This window comes from Ictidomys tridecemlineatus, chromosome 11 (assembly GCF_052094955.1).
Source record: "Ictidomys tridecemlineatus isolate mIctTri1 chromosome 11, mIctTri1.hap1, whole genome shotgun sequence".
In the NCBI taxonomy this organism is placed as follows: Eukaryota; Metazoa; Chordata; class Mammalia; order Rodentia; family Sciuridae; genus Ictidomys; species Ictidomys tridecemlineatus.
In genome coordinates, this window is record NC_135487.1 from 67,492,246 (window position 1) to 67,513,666 (window position 21,421).

The 21,421-nt window shown below is 31.3% G+C and overlaps 1 protein-coding gene across 3 annotated transcripts in view; it reads left to right on the forward strand.

Moving 5' to 3' along the window:
• The window catches only part of Prkacb (protein kinase cAMP-activated catalytic subunit beta), a 110,655-nt gene that overhangs the window by 41,299 nt on the left and 47,935 nt on the right, over positions 1-21,421 (forward strand). Inside the window, exon 1 of one of the 3 annotated variants that reach the window (XM_005334081.5) lies at positions 7,203-7,427. The exons of the other annotated variants lie outside the window; for them this stretch is intronic. Coding sequence (XP_005334138.1) covers positions 7,241-7,427 — 187 coding nt within the window. The 5' untranslated portion in view covers positions 7,203-7,240. Of the gene's footprint in view, positions 1-7,202; positions 7,428-21,421 lie in introns of those variants that run through there. 3 annotated transcript variants of the gene reach the window in all.

The window sequence follows — 21,421 nt, forward strand, 5'->3', positions numbered from 1 at the left end:
GTCTATAGTGGAGACAGCTGACAAAAGCCACCTCCCTCTAGCAATTTAAGTCACCATCCACAGTAAAATTTATGTTGATAGGATAAACCCTTGATATTAAGTGTCATTTTACTTCTGTGGTATTTTTCTTAATAACCCATCACCCTAGGCTAAACATGAAAAAAACATTCATATTCCAATTGAAGGACGTTCTACAACATAGCTGACCAATACTCCCTAAATTTTTCAAGATCATCAAAAACAAGGAAAGTCTGAAAAACTATCATAGCTGAAAAGCTGAAGAAAAGACATGAGTACTAAATGTAATGTGGTATCATGGATGGGATCCTGGAACAGAAAAAGGACACCAGATAAAAATCAGAAAATCTGAATAAACTAATTATAGAATATCAGTATAGATTTCATGAATTCTAAAAAATCTACCATAAAAAGTAAAATATTAATAATTGTAGAAACTGAGTATGAGTTATATGGCAAATGTCTATACTTAAAATCTTTGCAATTTTTCTATAAAAAAAATTTATGGTTTATATTGATACATTGTAATTGTACATAATAGTGAGATTCATTGTGATATTCATACATGCACAAAATATAATTTGATCAATCTCATTCCCCAGTAACTCCACTTTCCCTCCTTTCCTCCCTTTCCCTGATCTCTATCTTCTGTTTTACTGGTGTCCTTTCTATATTTTTTAAATAATTAGTTGTAAAATAAAATGTTTATTTTAACAAAAGTTCTAGTTAGATAGAACTAGTCTAGAAAATGCAAATTATGTGTATTGTCAAAAAGCATCAGTTGTGTGGGGATATAGGATATGGCAGGAGGGAGAAATTACAAAGAAGCATGAGAAAACTTATAGGGATAATGGATATGTTCATTATCTTAATTGTGTTTATGATCTCACAGTTGTATAAACTGTAATGTATTAACTTAAAATATGTACAGTTTATAGTATTTCAGTTATTATTCATTATTTTAAAAACTGGGGGGGGGATACAGACAGAAAAGAGATTGTAGACTTAAGTCCAGTTATACCAGTAGTTACTTTAAACATAAGTGAGCTGAACAAGACCCAGCTATGTGCTATGCTCTTATACTTTCAATATTTTGATGTAAATTGTTTAAAAACAAAAGAATGGGAGGGAAAGATACACAATACAACACTATCAAACTTAAAAAAAAACTTAAAAGAATTAAAAATCATACAAAATATTCCCTGACCCTGATGGAATTAATTTAAATTTCAGTAACAGAAAGATATTGGGGAGGACTGAGGATATAACTCAGTTGGTAAAGTACTTGCCTTGCATACACAAGGCCCTGGGTTCAATCCTTAGCACCACCACCAGAAAAAAAAAAATAAGTGGGAAAATCCTCAAATACTTAGAAATCTAGCTGGGCAGGGTGGCATAAGCTTATAATCTGTGTGGCTGGGGAGGATCTTGAATTCAAAGCCAGCTTCAGCAACAACAGCAAGTTGCTAAGCAACTCAGTGAGACCCTGTCAAAATAGCACTGGGGATGTGGCTCAGTGGTTGATTGCCTCTGAGTTCAATCCCTGATACCAAAAAAAAAAAAAAGAAAGAAAGAAAAAGAAATTTAAATAACACACTTGTAAATAATCCATGATCTTAAGGGAAATTAAAAAATATTTTGAACTAAATGAAAACAAAAAGATAATACATCAAAATTTGTCAGATGCACCCAAAGCATTTTTCGGAGGAATTGTATAGGATTAGAGTTTGTATATTAGAAAAGAAGAAAAGTCTTAATATAGTTATCTAAGCTTCCTTGTTAGGAAACTGGAAGGGGGTGAGGATGAGGGAATAACACTGAAGAAAATAGAGGAAGAAAGAAAGTTAAGAACAATAAAATACTCAGAAGGAGAAAACTGATGGAGAAAAATCAATGAAAACAAAATGTAGATCTTTGCAAATATCAACAAAATTGGAATCATCTAGCCAAACTGACCAAGAAAAAAAAAAGATACGAATTACCAATATCAAGAATGAAAGGGTAATCACAACAGATGCCACATACATTAAAGTTGTGATAAGGGGATGTAAGATATGACTCTATTCCCATACATTTGACTACTTAGTGGAAATAGAACATTTCTTGAAAGACACAAACTAACATAATTACTCATTCAAGATTAAAGATTCATCTCAATTATATTAAGAACTTTAAAAAATATTTGTAGTATTTTGAAAAAGAAAACTCTTGTCCCAAATAGTTTTTCTGGCAAATTATACCAAACATTTAAAGAAAAAATGATTACTATTCTCACAACCTTGTCTAGAAAATAGATGATGAAATAGTTCCCAACTTATTTTCTGATGTAAATCTTAACCTGCCACTAAAATGATGCAATATATGAAATACAATATATGAAATAAAACTATGAGACAATATATCTAGTAAACATAGACAAGCAATCCTCAATAAAGTATTTACACATTGAATCCCAAAATATATAATAATAATAGTACATCAAGAGCAAGAGATGTTTCTTCTGGGAATTCAAGGCAAATTTAGGATTTGGAAATTAATCAATATAATCCATCATATTAGCAAACTGAAAAAGTAAAACCATGTGATCATATCAAAAGATGCTTAAAAAATTAGATAAATTAAATATCCCTCCAATGTAAAACTCCCAGCTAACAAAGAATAGACAGAAAATTCATTATCTTAATAAGAAAGACCTACCAAAAAATGCCTAGCACTAACATTTTAGTTAATGAAAAAACAAAATAAACACAAAAAACAAGCAACTGAATGCTTTCTTCCTAAGACATGGAATATGCAGGGTTATTCACTCTTACCCTTTTATTCAACATTGTACTGAAAGTTTTATTTAATGTAATATGGCAACAAAAATAAAGGCATAAAAATTAGTAAAATAACTAACAACAAAACAGTTTATTCAAAGATGGCATTATTCTCTATGTTAAAAATCCCAGGAAACCTACATAAAGAAAAAAGATTCTGAAAACATAAGTGATTTTAGCAAGGTAACAACATATAATATCAATATATAAAACAAGTCATATGTCTATATACTAACAATGAACAACTGTAAAATATTATATAATTTATATATATGATATGTATATATATAAAATTTAGTTGTAGATGAACACAATACCTTTTATTTGTTTTTTTATGTGGTGCTAAGGATTGAACCCAGTGCCTCACATGTGCTAATAAATAAGCAAGTGCTCTACCAGTGAGCCACAACTCTAGCCCAAAATATTTTTTTAAAGTACCATTTACAATCACTCAATTTAAAATTGGGGTACTGTACAATATTTCAGTATGTTTATAAATATATGTCATTTTGTGCTTTTATGTGTCAGTTAAAAATAAATTTAAACTAAAAAATAATAAAATGAACCTAAGATCTGTGAGGTCTTCATGGTGAAAACAAATGAAAGATACTGATGAAAGAGAAACACTGGTAAAAGAAATCAAAGACCCGAGTAAATGAAGATAATATAATGGGATCATGGATTGGAAGACTCAGTACAGTAAAGATGGTACTTATCCCAATGAACAAAATCACTATAAAATCCCAACAAGATTGTTTGTATGAACAGGGCCAAGCTGACTTGGCCCTGGGTTCCATCCCCAGCACCCAAAATAAATAAATAAATAAAAGGAACTCTAGTAGCCAGAACAACTAAATAATGAAGGGGAAAATTTGGAAGATTTACACTTTCAAATATTAGACTTAAAAGGTTTAGTAACCAAGACAGTATGGTAATGGTAAAAGAATTGACACATAAGTTAGTGTAACAGACTAGAGTCCAGAAATAGACCCACACAAATATGGTCAATTGATTTTTTTTTGTAAAATAATTTTTAGTTGTACATGGACACAATATATTTATTTTGTTTATTCATTTTTATGTGGTCCTGAGGATTGAATCCAGTGCCTCACATGTACGAGGCAATCATTCTGCCCCTGAGCCACAATCCCAGCCTGATTTTTATCAGGCATAATATAAATTTGTTTGTGTGGGCATGCATAATCGTGGTAAATCTGTACAGTGGAATACTTATTCAACTATAAAAATAAGAGAAATGTTAGACTCATGACATGGAGAAATCTTAATTGCTATACTATGCTAAATGAAAGGAACTTAAAAAGATTAACAGTCTTAAAAGATTATATACTATATGAATTGATTTATATAACATTCTCAAAAAGATAAAGCTATTATTCTAAAACCTTTATTTAAAAAACAGGGTCAATGTCATGCCAATTGCCCTACACATAAAGGAAATACATTGTTTACATATTAAATATGCTTTCACTTTTTTTTTCTTTAACCTTCAGACTCCTGGAGTACATGGTTCTACTTGGCCCCAAAATGATTGTAAACATAAATGTGGGCAATGAAACTGAAAGACTATAAGGTGACCATCTAAATGAAAACATTTTCACAACAGATTCTCAGACCCTGGACAATATGCCCAAGAACAGCCCCACTTGCACTCTGTTTTCACCCCCTACTTCTCCTGAATGTTTGAAAAATACTGCACTTGTAAAAAAGGTTTGCTTCTTCATGGGAAACCAGGGTCATGCAGTCCAAGGAGCCCTGATCTTGGAGTTATAAGACACAGGAGACTTTGGGGAAAGTCACTTAATATTTGTTTGTTTTCTCATCTTAAAATAGAGATAATAGTATCTGTGCTACCTACTTCATTGGTAAGGACTTCATGAGTTTTACAATAATTTCACAATGATCTTACAATGCACATTATTTTGTATGTTGAAAATTGCTTGGCAAATTTTTAATTACTATTACTAAATAAAAGTATTTTGTGGATTCTTATGACAGTTAAAGCAAGTTCTACTCTAAAAATTGCTCCTTATTCCTAAAAGTATTGTAGAAAATGAGAAGAACTTTATAACCTGATATAATTTATTATTAAGTTTTAAAATTTTACATTATTTCATTACAAGTTATGCTGTTATGGCAAGTTTGGGGCATAAGGTTAGATGTTATAGTACAAATTAAAATTCTGAAAATAACATCAGGAAGAATGACAATATACTTAAGATTAATTTGAATTACGAAGGAATTCATCATAGTTGTTAATACTGTAGTTGTTTCTTTCTAGCAGTAGATGCCAGTAGAGTTCTTATTTTTAAAATAAAAATAAAATTGCCCAAGCAGTTCCATAGCAACAGCTCCTTGGTCACATTACCATATATAGAAACTTTGCTCTTAGAACTAAACAGTCTATTTTCTATAAGTGCTGTGTGATAAATGGCAACAGCTTAATTGAATAAAGACAGATTTTTAACTGTAGTTCTTTTCAAGATACTTGGTGAAATTTACTTTTTTCTATGGCGATTTTGTTTTAAAGTTTATGTATTGTTTTAAATAAATTAATCTCAGTGTTGTAGTTGGGAATCTGGGATTTCCATATTTAAGCAATGTTGAATGCAGATAAATATGGCTATACATGTATTAAAAATAAATAGAGTCAGGATGAAATTTTGGGATTATTTTGTGCTAATATTTCAGAGAGCTGAAAGGTTAGCAGTGGTGACTAGAACAGGGAAAATAAGAGGTTATTATAGAAATTAATATTTATTCGATGATTCTACTCAGACCTTTAAATTGGTAAAAGGAATAAATACTTCATTTGCCATATATTTACTGAATATGTAATAGCATACATTGCATTTCTGAATTCAAGTAACTCAGTTTATGTGCACAAATTCATAAACAACCAATTTTTACATAAAATCATAAGTTCAGTAGAAATAGGAAAGAGCAGTTTATTTTCCTGTAGGAGACCAAATAGGTAACATTTGTAGTGAGCCTTGAAGATTAATAGAATTTCTGTTAGGAGAACAAGTCAAAGGAATTTTATACACTTTTTATCATACTGAGTCAGTCCATGCTTTGTGGATATTTATTAAACACTACAGAAACTTATTCTATTAAACATTACAGTTATTTAGTGTCTGTATTTTGTAAGACACTACCAGAGGGTAATACATTTTCTGTTATTACACACATAATATTAAAGATAAGCAATTTAAGAAGTTAGTCTTACAGATACTGTTGCCCATTTGTTTAGATTAATACTAATTTTATTACACAAAACAGAGTACACAAATGAGCTGTTACATGGCAAAATTCACTAGTCAGTGTTTCCTTAGTGAACTTTCGTGTCTTTGTTCATCGCCACAATTTGATAAGATTATTGTTTCTGTTGATTGTATTTGTCAAATGGTTAGCAGGAAATCTGGACTAAAATATTTTTTTTAGAAAGTTTTTAGAATCTTTTTCTTCTCCTTTCCTTCCTTTTTCCCCCGTCTCTCTTATTACTTAGAGTTTCCAAAGAGAAACACTGAAATTTTTCATCCTTTAATAAAAGGCAAAATTGGTGATAGAAAATTTTATTGGTATTTAATTGAAGGGGATACTAAATGAGATCATTAAAGCAGTGGGTCAAGTAAGCAGCAATCTTCTGTGTTAAGGTGTTGAAATTAGCATGTCAAATTTTAGAGTGTTTTAAAATATAACTACCTGTAGGCAGACACATGTCAGTTGATAAGCTATGTTCTGTGGTTCCTATATATATTAGACTTAAGTCAATGAGTTAGCAACATTAAATTCTTTTTTTAAATTGCTAGCTCAGATTCTTTTCTCAGTTATAACTTGCATATTAATTTGTAAGAGTCTTATCATATCCATTCCATACTAATTTTTGATGAAAAATTAATTGCTTGTAAGGATTCATAAAATCTATAATTGGCCTATTTCCTGAGAAAATACAGTCTGTCTTTTTAACATGTTATATTTGGGGGGTGATTCGTCCCTCAGTTGTTTTTATAGAGTTGTAATACATGTTTAACTAGTTTCCCTTTTTTAAAAAAAAAAATCAGCTTACTATGTATATTTACATAACTTTTATATAATGCCTTCATTAACCTGAACATTAATATCAAAACATACATAGACCCTTCTAGGCAGATATTGCAAGCTGTTAAAATCCCCTCTGTAGTTGAGATGAAAAGAGTTTTGCTAAGAAAAGCTCTGTAATGTGCTGTTTTATATTAACAGGAAACAGAAGAGCAGTAGTGGTTTGAATACCCTGCAAACAGGAAGTTTGACACATGCATAGCTCTTAGCTTCTGTGTAAGAAGTTGTTGAGCTCCTTCTGGAAATATTTTTAGTTATTTTAAGTAAAGTGTAAATGCACATGAATGGCAGCTTATAGAGATCTATCCTGTAACCAGTGTACAGGTACATCTACTGCTCTTCAGAAACTGGAAGGTTTTGCTAGCCGATTATTTCATAGACACTCCAAAGGTACTGCACATGATCAGAAAACAGCTCTGGAAAATGACAGCTTTCATTTCTCTGAACATACTGCCTTATGGGACAGATCAAGTAAGTTTTTTTTTTTTTAATTGATACATTACAACTAGTAGCTAAAGCACTAGAGTTTTGGAATCAAACATAAACAACCATGTTTTGTCTTTTTATGATTTGTACAAGGACATTTTGCAAGACAAAGTTGAAAGAATTCCACAAAAACTTGATTATAAGTTGAGTTGAATCATGTAGTTGTTTTGTTTTATATATAACTTCTTAAGTTAAATATCAATGAGAAAAATTTCTGCAATGTTCTTACGTTATTTTATTATGTTACTCTGGTTTTTTTGTTGTTGTTACATAAATATGAAAAACTTTAAAACAATGATCTGTTTTCTTTTTAAAATTTCTTGTATTTTTAAGCTTTAAAATTTGAAAGGCAAAAAGGCTTTTGGATTTATAATTAAATTTCTATTATGTTTGCATCTTTTATTTTAAATGTATATGTAAAAATTATTTTAGTTTTTATAAGCAAGACTTTCAAAAAGTAGAGTATAATTTTTTTATATAAATTCTTAAACTTATAAAATTATGTATATCAAGCTTTCATAATTGTATTTTATATTATTTATAAATAGGGTTAAGGGGGGAAAGTTATTTATGCTTGCAATACATTCTTTCCAGGCATGTTAAAATGTTTGGACTTACTAGTATACTGAACCATTTTTGGTAGCTTGCACTTTAAAGAGTAAGTTTAACATATCAACAATACTAGTGCTTTTATTCCATATCTCACCTTGGACTCTCCCAAGGTAATTTTTCACTTTGATTAAAAGAACAGTAGAATTACCCTTGGCAATATTGCCCTTTTTGGTGTGCGTGTTTGATCATCAAATAGCACTAGGGTTTACTTCTTTAGATTATAGATTCCCAAGCAGTTAAGTAAGAAAACTAAGTTGAAAAAAAAAAATTTACAAAATTTATTATGTGGTTTATATTGCACCTGGATATTTCTGTAGAAGCTTATTTGATTTATTCTTTTACTACATCAGAATTTTTCTAACCCCTTTTGAGCTATTTTTTGAAAAAAATAAGGAACAACATTATTTGTGCAAATTTTTTTTGATTATAGTTGGTCTTTACTACATAGCAGATTGACAGGTGAGAAATCTCATGAACTGTGAAGTAGTAAAATAATAATACATTATTAAAATTTTCTGTGTAATAAAACTTTTAATTCATTCTACTTATCCTTTTCTGTTAAATTACAGTATCAAAAGTCCTTTTTGAAATCATTTTTTATGCATTAAAATTTTTTTTTAAATTAGATGAAGAACCAGGGTAGAATTGAATTAATTTCTGTTTCACCAATACTGGTTCCACATGGTGGATGTTTATTAAATGTATCTTTGATGAATTTCATGGGATTTTAATAATGTTTGAACTAAACTCTCACTGTTTTTTTAAAATATATGGACCCTATATATTTCTGAAACACATTTTACAGTCTAGAAATGGAAATTAATACCATGAACCATGATTTCTTTTAGAAAAACAGACTGATAAATGTTGTTAACATGATTCTTTATTGTGAAGTCAAAAAATAAGACAAATAAAGTTGTGAACAAATCTTGTATCCCTGTAAGAAAAATAAGACAAATAAAGTTGTGAACAAATCTTGTATCCCTGTAAGAATAATAGTCGTGACGTAAGAAATATTTAAAGAGCAACTGAATGTTCATCAACTAACTATTCCTTCATTCTTTTCTCTTTTTCATATCCCAAAAATATAATGTACAAAATCATTTTATAAGTAAGGAAGAGTATGGTAAGAATGGAGGTCTAGTTTGTTCTTATGAAATGTATTGCTATGGAGGAGAAAACACTGATCCAACAGAAACAGAAATCCTGTCATTTCAAAATTCCAAATTTATTTTTTGTGGTGAAAACAAATTCCCTTGTTCTGTGAGTTAGGGAAGAAGTTTTGGGTATATGAAATTTTCATACAAAACACAATTGTTCAAGGCTACTTGAAGAAATTTACTTGTATGATTTGTTTGACAAGAAAAAAGCATGTAATATCTCCTGATGAACTCTGGAAATACTTGTTTCAAAGTGCAATATAAGAAACGATTAAGTTTTTTAAAAAAAGACAAAAGAAATAACTAAGTGCAAAAACAGTTTGTAACTTTTAAAAAGTTAGTTTCATGTACTGAGTGCTCAATTATTAATTTAGTCATGTATGAAATGTCACTAACTTTAATCCAAGGTTCTTTTCCACTAACTTTAATCCAAGAAATACAGAACAAAGGTCACATTGGTTTCTAGGTGTTTCATCTTTTATTATTAAATAACAGAAATTCATATTTGATAACATAAATATGTAATGACTAATCTGCACATATAAGTGCATGAAGTTCAAAGGAAAAGCATAGAGAAATTCTGCTTTTCATTCTGACTCTAACGAAAGAATTGACATTCTAGAAAATTTGTTATGGTTAGCTTGTGAATCTTCCTTTGATCATAAGTAGTCTGGTAAGTTATATGATTTTGAAATTAATAGAAGTTTTTTGTGTTTTAAGTCTGATTTTATATACTTAATGAATGTCTAACTGCAACATTTTTTTTTGAGAGAGAGAGAGAGAGAGAGAGAGAGAGAGAGAGAGAGAGAGAGAATTTTTAATATTTATTATTTAGTTGTCTGCGGACACAACATCTTTGTTGGTATGTGGTGCTGAGGATCGAACCCGGGCCGCACGCATGCCAGGCGAGCGTGCTACCGCTTGAGCCACATCCCCAGCCCCTGCAACATTTTAAGAAGTAAATAGGTCAATACCACAAAGCACTTTATTTGTCCTTGTATGAATTGACAGGCTATTTTTCTTATAGATACAAATCCAGATTAGTGACTCTTTGGTGTAAATACTATATTGAACAAATAAGCAATTTCAAATATGAATTTTTAGGTAGAATTAGATAGCTAAAGTGACTATGATAGACTGTCTTATCAATATGAACTTTCTGAAGTTTGTACATTCTTTTACACAATTTACTTTCTAATTGTTAGTACAGTAAATCTGTATTACTGTAACTTCTAAATTAGAAGACTTTACATATTGTCTTTTTCATCTACTTTTTTCCATATGGAAGTTTATAAGCTTATGAATAGTAATTAATATCTATGCATTTGGTAAACCTTTTTTTTTGAGTATTTACTACTTCATAGTCTATGAACAAGGTTTGGAAGAAAATAAGATCCAGTTCTCACTCCCCAAAATAAAAGTAGGAAGAACAGACATAAACAACATAATATTCAAGGCATATTGATATTATTAATATTTCAGGCAACATTCTAATAGAAAAGAGCAAATGCAGTTTTTGAAAGTGGGAAATAATATAATGCAACTTTAATTTGAAAAGTCTGCAGAATACAGGATAAGTTAACTTGCCTATTCTACTTTAGGGAAATGCACATAAGTATCATTTGTTTTCTTATTTATGCCAGGCCCTTATTTTTAACACTATAGTGAACATAGCAATGAATAGTCAGATAAGGAATTCCCTTTATAATAGTGCTTATGCAAGATACTTTTATCTGCAATTTCCTGTTCTTACTTCTACCAATAGTAAGATTTGCTCATAGTTAATGTTCCTCTCAAATATCACTAAGGAGTCCTACTCTTCTGTCCTTCATCCTTTTTTTTTTATTATTGTTGGTCGTTCAAAACATTACATAGTTCTTAATATATCATATTTCACAGTTTGATTCAAGTGGGTTATGAACTCCCATTTTTACCCCGTATACAGATTGCTGTATCACATCAGTTACACTTCCATTGATTTACATAATGCCATTCTAGTGTCTGAGGTATTCTGCTGTCTATCCTATTCTCTACTCTTCATCCTTATTAGAACTCATAATCTCCTTCCTTCCTATGTTCTTATATCATCTTCAACTTACTTTTTTAAAAATATTTTTTTAGTTGTCAATGGACCTTTTTATTTATTTATATGTGGTGCTGAGAATTGAACTCAGTGCGTCACACATGCTAGGCAAGTGCTCTACCACTTGAGCCACAACCTCAGCCCTTCTACTTACTTTTAATACGACTTATTTTATAGTGCTAAAATTATTTTTACTATTAGTCCTTATGTTATCTCTCTTCCCTCTGATTTTGAACTCCATGAAGGCCTAGAACTTGTCAGTTTATTTTGGTATTGCCAGCACAGTTCTCAATAAATGTTGAGTTGTTGGTTAGATTAGCGTGTAATACACAACAGACTTGTGCAGTTGCCTCTATTTTTTTCTATTATGATCTTTGCAATTTATTTATCTATGTATTTATTTATTTGGTGCCAGGAATTGAACCCAGGGGCCCTTAACCACTGAGCCATATCCCTAACCCCTTTTTAAAAAAAAATTTGAGCAGGGTCAAAGTGCATAGAGCCTTGCTAAATTGTTAAGGCTTGTGATCCTCCTGTCTGCTTCCTGAGTCACTGGAGGATCCTGGCCTGCAATTTATTTTAAAGGCCTATAGACATTAACCAAAAATAGCAAAATGCTGACCTGATCCTGGTAAATACCACCTTCAATATACAGAAACTTCTGTGTTACCTGTGTACTTTTTACCATTTTTATAATTTATAACTGGAGCAATCAAAAGGTTTTATTGTAAAGGTGAATTGATTGGAATATTAAATGTTTTGAAATTAGAAAATGTTTCCACAGAGTCTGAAGTAATATGTCAAATAACTAACATAGTGAGATCCTCTTACCTCATCGTACTTTGTAAAAACTGCCATAGGACAATGCTAGAAAAGGCAGATTATTATATATGTACTCTAGATAGTGCCTCAAAGTATGGCCTTGACCTAGCATCATTAGTATCAGGGAAGAATTTGTTCAAATGCTTGTTTTTTGTGTATCTCTAATTATCCTGGACTACTGAGTCAGAATCTACATTTCAATAAGATTCCCCAGCTGATTCATATGTATAATAAAGTTTGAAAAGCACTTATTTCCTAATAACACTTAAATCTTATTTGTAAATATATCTGCAGGAGAAAATTAGGAAATAATATAGAAAAACAAAGAGAACTAAAAAATCATACACAATCCTGCCAAAAGATAACTACTCTTAGTATTTTTGTGTTTCTAACTTTTTGCTATTATATTTAAAATGTTGTGATAAACAGCGTTATAACTAAATCTTTATGTATATTCCAGATTATGCTTATATTTTATGGGACAAATTTAAAGAATCTATTAATCTGTCAATGGATACTTAGGTTGATTACATATATTGGCTATTATGAATAATGCTTCAGTCAATGTGGGAGTGTGGATATCTATTCAGCATCTGACTTTCTTTCCTTTGACTATATACCTTGAAGTAGGATTGTTGGATCATATGATAGTTCTATATTTAATTTTTTGAGGAGTCTCCATATCATTTTCCATAATGACTATATTAATTTACATTCTCACCAACAGCATACAAGAATTCCCCTTTTTCCACGTCTTCTCTAATACTTGTAATCTTTTGTCTTTTTGATAGTAGCCATTTTAACAGGTGTGAAGTGACATCACATTGGGGGTTTTAATTTGCATTTCCTTGATAATTAGTGATATTGAAAATCTTTTTTATATATTGGCATATCTTTTTTTGTGAAATTTCTCTTTAGGTCCTTTGCCCATTTTTTCATCAGATTAGTTATTTTCTTGCTATTGAGTTGTTTGAATTCCTTAAATGTTTTGAATACTAATCTCTTATCAGATGGTGTAGTTTGCAAACATTTTCTCCCATACCATAGGTTGTTTCTTCACTGTATTGGTTGTTTCCTTTGTTGTATAGAAGCTTCTTACTTTGATGAAGTCCCATTTGTCTATTTTTATTTTCACTGCTTGTACTTTTGGGGTCATCTAAAATTTATTACTCAAACCAATACCAAGAAATTTTTTTCTTATATTTTCTTCTAGTAGTTTCACAGTTTCTGGTCTTGCATATAAGGCATTAATCCATTTTGAGTTGATTTTTATAAATAATATGCAGTAAGGTTCTGACTTAATCTTTTGTGTGTGAATATCCAGTTTTCCTAACACTATATTGAAGAGATGGCACTTTTCCCATTGCAATTGTATTTGGCACCTTTATCAAAGATAATTGACAGTAAATGTCTGAGTTTATTTCTGGACTCTCTGCTTTATGCCATTAGTCTACATACTTTTTTTAAAATGTAAGTACCACACTGCTTTGATTACTCTAAGTTTGTAATATAGTTTGAAATGTGGTAATGTGATGGTTCTAGTTTTGTTCTTCTAGGATAACGTAGAAGAAATACAGAAATTCCTAGAAACATTTACCAATTTACCAAGACTGAATCATGCAGAAATAGAAAATCTGAACAGATCAATACAAGTAAGGAGATTGAATCAGTATTAAAAAAAAAATTCCTAATTAAAAAAAAAAATCCCAGCACTTCCTGGTTTCATTGGTGAATTCCAAACATTAAATAAGAATTAATGCCAATTCTCAAACTCTCCTGAGAAAACTACAGAGGATGGAATATTTCCAAACTAATTTTATAAGGCCAGCAGTACTCTGATATTAAAGCCAGACAAGGACACTATGAGAAAAGGAAATCACAGGATAGTATTTCTATTGAGCATAGATCCAAAAATCTTTAATGAAACACTAGCAACTAAATTCAACAGCATATTTACAGGATTATACATTACAATCAAGTGTGTTTTATCCTTGAAATGCAAGGTTGGTTCAAATTATGCAAATCAATAAATGTGATACAACACAAAATGAAGGATAAAAACTCTACAATCATTTCAGTAGATAGATAAAAAGCATTTGAAAAATTTCAACAACATTTCATTAGATATGTATGTCAAACTTTGAAAATAAGATATTCTCCACCATGTGACCAGCACAATGGTTTCATTAATGAGGTTCTTGGCATAAAAGTTAGCTAGTGATACCGAAATAAAACACACAGACTCAGTTACCTTATTCTATGACCAGGTCCCAGACGGCTTCCCTCTCTGGCTCCCACCTCGAACTACCCATAGGGCAGCAAGGATTACTCAGGGCTAGCAGGAGAGAGAGAGAGAGCATGCCAGAGAGTAGACTTTTATTGGGGAACAAGAAATTCAGGGGAGAATTCCATCCAATGAAGGTTGAGGGGGGCTGCACTCCAAGGTCAGGGTCAGTGATTGGGCCCCCGGAGTCAGTGGTCTGTCACACCCCCACACGGATGGGTTCTCTCATCAGGAGAGGGCCAGGAAAGCTCCGACACAGCCAGAGCGCCTCAGACCCAAACTGGGAGTCGCCCAGTCACGTGTGAGAATGGCTCCCCACAATATTCTCTAGAAGGAGATAATAAAATGAACCTGGAAGAACATATGTTCTCTATTGAGTTTGAATATTACTTACAAGTCCTAAAACAATGTCTGCTTTTAGCTCTGGGGTCCAGGAATGCTACTTTAAAAGTATGGCCCACTTAGGGGTTAGGGTTGTGGCTCAGTGGCAGAGCACTTGCCTGCACATGTGAGGCAAAGGATTTGATCCTCAGTAACACATAAAAAAATGAATTAACAAAGTAAATACATTGTGTCCATGTATAACTAAAAAATATTTTTTTTAAAAAAGTATGGCCCACTTGGAATACAAATTAGGTGCCATCTTTTAAATATTCAGATTAATCACTGACAAACCCATTTACTCAAACTAGCAGGATTTTAAAGTAGTTCTTTCTTTGGGGCCTTCTTTGAGTTCACTTCAAGTAAACTTCTGGGAGTTTGCTCATTCTGAGGAGACTAAGCTTTCCAGCTGTTAGGTGAAGAAAGAGATGGATAATTGGATATCATTTGAGCTACTACTGATTTTGTCACTGTTGCATGGTTTCATAGTTCAAAACTGCTCCCAACAAATTTGATGTATTCTTGCTCTTGTTGATGTGATGCCACTGACCTTAGTGAATCTGAATGAGAGGATGATGAACTCTTTTTAGTATTGTGCTTATTCAAGGGCTGTATCACAGGGCTTTATTTCTTTAATTTATGTTCATATACCTAGTCATCCTGGCTTCCATGCTAGGTTACATGTGTGAGAAGGTCCTTTTAGCCCATTTCTACACTGTACCACAATCTACCCTCCTTTATTGATCTGGAATAGCAAACTAGTGGTCTGTGGTCCAAATACAGCTAGCAGATATGTTTTGTTTAATGCTGTATATTATCACTAATTAGGCCATAATTAAGTTGTCCACTAAAGTGATTCTTCACACAGTAATGAAGACCAGCTTCAAGTAGGTTGTCTCTGCCTAAGTAGAGAGACACTTTCTTTAAAAAATTGAGATATAATTTACATGTCATAAACACTCTCATAATAAATGTAAAATTTGATGTTGATTAGTAAATGTATAGGATTGTACAACCATTGCCACAGTTGCTTTAGAAAATTTTCATCACTCCAAAACATTTCTTGGTACCCAGATGTAACCAATCCCCACCTCACCCAACCTCAGATAAACACTGGTCTAGTTTTCTGCCTTTAAATTTCCTTTTCTAGACTTTTTATAAAATTGGAAACGTATACTCTGTAATCTATTGTTTCTGACTTCTTTAACTTCACATACTTTTGTGGTTCATCTGTATTGTAGAATAAATAAACAATTAGTTCCTCGTTGAATTAGACCATGTTATATCGCTATAGCACATTTTCTTTATCCATTCTTCTTAAAAACAAGAGAATTGTTTTCCATTTTGTGCTATTGGGATGTTAATATATACATTTAAAAACAAGTCTCTGTGAACATGTGTTTTTATTTCCCTTGAGTAGTTATCTAGAAGGGAAACTATTGGTTCATATAAGTTTATATTTACATTCTCAGGAAACTGCTAAACTGCTTTCCAAAGTGACTTACCATCTTACATTCCTATGGTAATGTAAGAAAGTTCCAGTTTCTTCATGTATTCATCAGTATTTGTTATCATCAGTCTTTTTTATTACAGTCATTCTTCAGGTAGGAAATGGTATTTCACAATTATAGTTTCAGTTTATATTTCCTTAACAGCTGATGACATTGAGCATATTTCATGCTTTTAGAAGCCATTTGTATATAATTTTTGTTTGTTTTGTTTTTATGGTGCTGGGGATTGAACTCAGAGCCTTGTGTATGTGAGGCAAGCACTCTACTAATTGAGCTATATCCCAGCCCTTGTGTATAAATTTTGGAGGAATGTATTTTCAAATCTTTGTCCACTTTGAAAAATTGAGTTGTTTGTCTTCTTTTTATCAAGTCTCAGAAATTTAGACTGAATACAAGTTCAGAATATATAAATATGTGTATTCTGAAAGTATATATTTTCTCAATATATTGAGATATTTCTTTTCATTATTTCTTGTCTTTTTGTTTTATAAAATAATATTATTTTTGTAAAGTAAGTTAGTAATTTCAGTGAAGTTCAGTTTATCCTTTTTCCCTTTGTGGATTGTTAAAGAACTTAAAAAATCTTTGTCTAACCCAAAAGAATGAATATTTTTAATCTGTGCTTTCTCCTATAGTCCATTTTTTTGAGTTAAGTTTTGTATGTGGTGTTAGCTATGAATCTAAATTCTTTATATATATATATATATATATATATATATATATATATATATATATAATTCATTTTCCAACAAATGAAGCAGTAAAAATTATGTATATAATTATATATAATTTTTACTGCTTCATTTGTTTATATAATTTTTACTGCTTCATTTGTTGGAAAGACTTTCTTTTCTCCATATCTTTGTCAAAAATCAATTTGCCATAAATATACAGGTTCATTTCTGAATTCTCAATTATGTGCCAGCAAACTAAATCTATGTTTATGTTAATTCCACAGTGTCTTGATTACTCTATAAAATATGATTATTCTATAAAAACTTTATAAAAAAGAACAAAGAGGACTTATATGCCTTGAGGCATATAAGTCCTCTTTGTTCTTCTTTTTTATATTCTTTTTTCCTATTCTAAATCTTGTATTTCTAAATCAACTTTAGGATTAGCTCATTGGTTTCTATGACATACTTCATAGATAGTATGTCGAATCTACAAATTGGTTTGTGTGTAGAGAATTGCCATCTTAACAATATTGAGTCTTTCAATCCATGAATGTGAAATGTCTGTCCTTTTATGTTGATGCTCTTAAATTATTTTTTTTAAAAAAATTTTAGTTGTAGTTGGACACAATACCTTTATTTTATTTATTTTTATATGGTGCCGAGGATTGAACCCAGTGCCTCGCACGCGCTAGGTGAGTGCTCTACCGCTGAGCCATGACCCCAGCCCTTAAATTATTTTCTAAGTATTTTATTTCTGTTGATATTATTGTGAATGGAATTGTGCCTTAATTTCATTTTTGGATTGTTTATTTTTTCTAGATAATTTTTTAGTTCTAGTAGTTTCTTTGTAGATTCCTTAGATTTTCAAAAGATAAAATGAAATGACATTATCTTTACATAAAAAGTTTTCTTATCAATCTGTATGTCTTTAGTGCTTTTTTTTTCCTTGCTATGTTGAACTGGCTAAAACCTTCAGTACAAAGTAGCATACAAATGGGAGTTTCTCATACTCAGTCTTAAGAGGAACATATTCCATATTTTACCATTAAATATGTGAGCTACTGTAGTTTTTCACCCTCCTCATTTCTTTTAACTGTCTAAGGGAGTTCTTTCTCGTCTTAGTTTATCAAGGCTTAATTTATGGAATGATGCTTCTGTATATATTCTCATGAAGTTTTTCAATTTCATTGACTCACAATTTTTTCTTTTTTGTTTTTTATTTGATTTGCTCTTCTGTGTTTTATTTTTTAAGGTGGCAACTTAAATTACTGACTTGAGACCTTCCTTCTTATCTAAATGTTTAAAGCTATGAATTTCCCTCCAATTTTTCTTTTATCTGCATCCCATAAAAGTTGATACATTGTAGGGTTTTCCATTAAGTTCAAAGTTTTCCATTAAGTTCAAAATATTTTCTATTTTCCCTTGAGATATCTTTGTGATTTAATATCTATGTATTTGGGGATTTCCAAATTTTTCTGTGGCTGATTCTTATTTTAATTATGCTTGATCACAGAATATATTTTTGAAAGATTTAACAATCCTTTCAAATTAATTGCATCTTGTTATATTGTCAAGAATATAATTTTTGTGTGTACTTTAAAAGAATGTGCATTCTGATGATGTCAGTCTGTATTTTATTATGTCAAAATTTTATGGTATTGTTCAAAATTTTATATATCCTTGTTAATTTTCTGCCTGGTTTCACTATCAGTTATTGAGAAGGAAGTATAAAATCTCCAACTTTTGTCATGTTCTGCATCACAAAGTTCCAGTGAATGATGGACAGCATATATAATGGTGAACCCATAAGATTATAGTGGAGCTGAAAAATTCCTATCACCTATTGATATTGTAACCATCATATTTTCATTGTGCAATGCATTTTCACATCTTTGTGATAATGTTAGTGTAAATGAATCTGCTGCACTGCCAGTTATATAAAAATACAGTAAACACAATTATGTACAGTACATTGTACTTGATAATAATAATAAACTACTAGGTTACTGGTTTATATATTTCCTATATTATACTCTTTTTCATTAGTTTAGAATGTATTCCTTCTGCTTATATATTTAAAAAGTTTACTGTAAAACATGCCAGATTATACCAGCAGCAGTGTCATACATATCATGTTTTGTGTTTACAGCATATCTCTCTCTCCCTCTCTCTCTCTCTCTCTCTCTCTCTCTCTCTCTCTCTCTCTCTCTCTCTCTCTCTCTCTTTTCCCCCTTAGTACTGCGGGTTGAAACTAGGGGTACTATACCACTAAGATTCTTCCTCACTCACAAACCCCCACAAACACTTTTTTTCTTTTTTGAGTCAGGGCCTTATTAGTTTGCCCAGGCTGACCTTAGACTTGTCATCTTCCCACTTCAGCCTCCCAGTAGCTGGGATTACTCATGTACACCATGCACCCCCCTTACTGCATCCGTTGATTGTATAATTTTTTCTTGTGCTTGATTTAATTTCATGTTATTTTGTTCATCATGGCCCCTCAGCATGAAATCCATTGCTAATTTTGCCACTAAGGGACCAAGCCCTGACCTGGAAATGTAAAATTATTAGGGACTATGTAAGTTGAAAATCAGTGATGGTTATTGCTCACTAGTCCCATCCCACCATAGCTGTGAGCTTGAAGAGCAAGAACAAAGTGCAAAGTGTTAAAGGATCTGCTTCATTGAAGTAAATGAGACTAACAAAAATTTAACAAAAACCTCTATTAATTAAGGAGAAACTTTTAAAGCCCTCAATAGCACAGAAGGTATCCTCTTAGCACCATGATGACCATGACCAAAGCAAAATGATTATATGTAAGCTTGAAAGAAAAGACTGGACTTAACTATGAAGTTGAATTTACTGCTAGCTTTGGGTAGTTTAAAGGATTCCTGAATCATTATTCATTACATGTGAAAATGAATGGTGAATCTAAGTGCTGATGTGATGGCAGCTGAAGAATTTTTACAAACTCTATGTAAGCTCATTGTAGAGGAAAATTACTTGCCAGAGAAAATCTGACAAAAGCAATCTGGCAGAGTAATAGGCTAGGCCATATAGCCTAAGTGTATAGTAGTCTACATTATCTAAGTTTGTGTAACTATTCTATGTTTGCACAACAATGAAATTTCCTAATAATAGTAAGAGAAATATTATTAATGAATTATTTGTTTCTGCTTTCAACATTATCTTAGTTGTTATTTCTCTGTGAGTGTTCTATTCCCGTTTTGTTTTAGAGGATAGTTTTCTCGGCTAGAGAATTGCTAGTGGACACTTTTGTTTCTTTTTTCTTTTAGCACTTTGAGCATGTCATTTTGTTGCCTTCCCGTCTCTTTATTTCTAGCAAGAAGTCATCATTAATGACATTACTTTCCCCCTATACATGATTTTGCTTTTCCTGCTTTTCAGACTTTTTCCTTGCCTTGATCTTTCAACAACTTGGATATGATGTGTCTAGATATGTCTAGATATGTGTCTAGATATGGATCTCTTTGTATTTGTCCTAGTTGGCATTGGTTAAATAGCTTGGTTTTGTAGGATATTGTTTTCTCTGAAATTGGGACATTTTTAATTATTATATTCTTCAAGTGTTTTTTTTTCTTTACCCTTTATCCCCTCCTCTCCTAATTCCTATTATATGTATGTTGATATCCTTGACATTCCACAAATTTCTCAGATTCTGTTCCTTTTTCTCCCTTTTTCTTTGTGTCCTTCATATTGGATTATTTCTGTTGATCTATCCTCAAATCCACTGCTTTGATCTTTTTGCTTTCTCAAATCTGCTACTGGGGGCTTATAATAAGTTTTAAATTTTTCATTATTGACTTTTCAAGTCATGTTTTTTTAATAGTTTCTTTTTATAGATTGATATTCTCTTTGTTGTATAATTGCCATTGTATTTTCCTTTAATTCTTTGAACATAATATCCTTTTAATTATTTGGCCCTATTTATAATAGATATTTTGAAATCTTTGCTAAATTCTACATCTGAGTTCATCCAGGAGCATTTTCTCTTGACTGCTTTTTCTCCTCATTAGGGATCACATAGTTTTTGTTAAAAAAAAATGTGTTTGTACCATCTTTGAATTCTGATTATTTTTTTCTTCTCTGTGGGTTACTTTTATATATCTTTTATTTCATTTTAATAACATCTTGGTCTTAATCTGTGGAATCTGTATGCCCCAGATGTGTGACTGCTGGTTTCTCTGTTCTATTTTTAGTCTTTTTTCCTCCACCTTAGAGTTTTATTTTTTTTAACCTGACTTCCTAAGGGTTTCTTGTCTCCAGAGTTTAGTTGTATAATGTTCAATCAGAGGTTGTGTTCAAACAGTTTCAGCTAGTCTGTACTCATGGAACTGTGTATGAATTGGGAGCATATTTAATGTTCAGGCAATTTTTAGGTGTGTATCAGCTTTAACTTTCCAATGGGCCCTCTTCGGTCTCCCCTGTTCA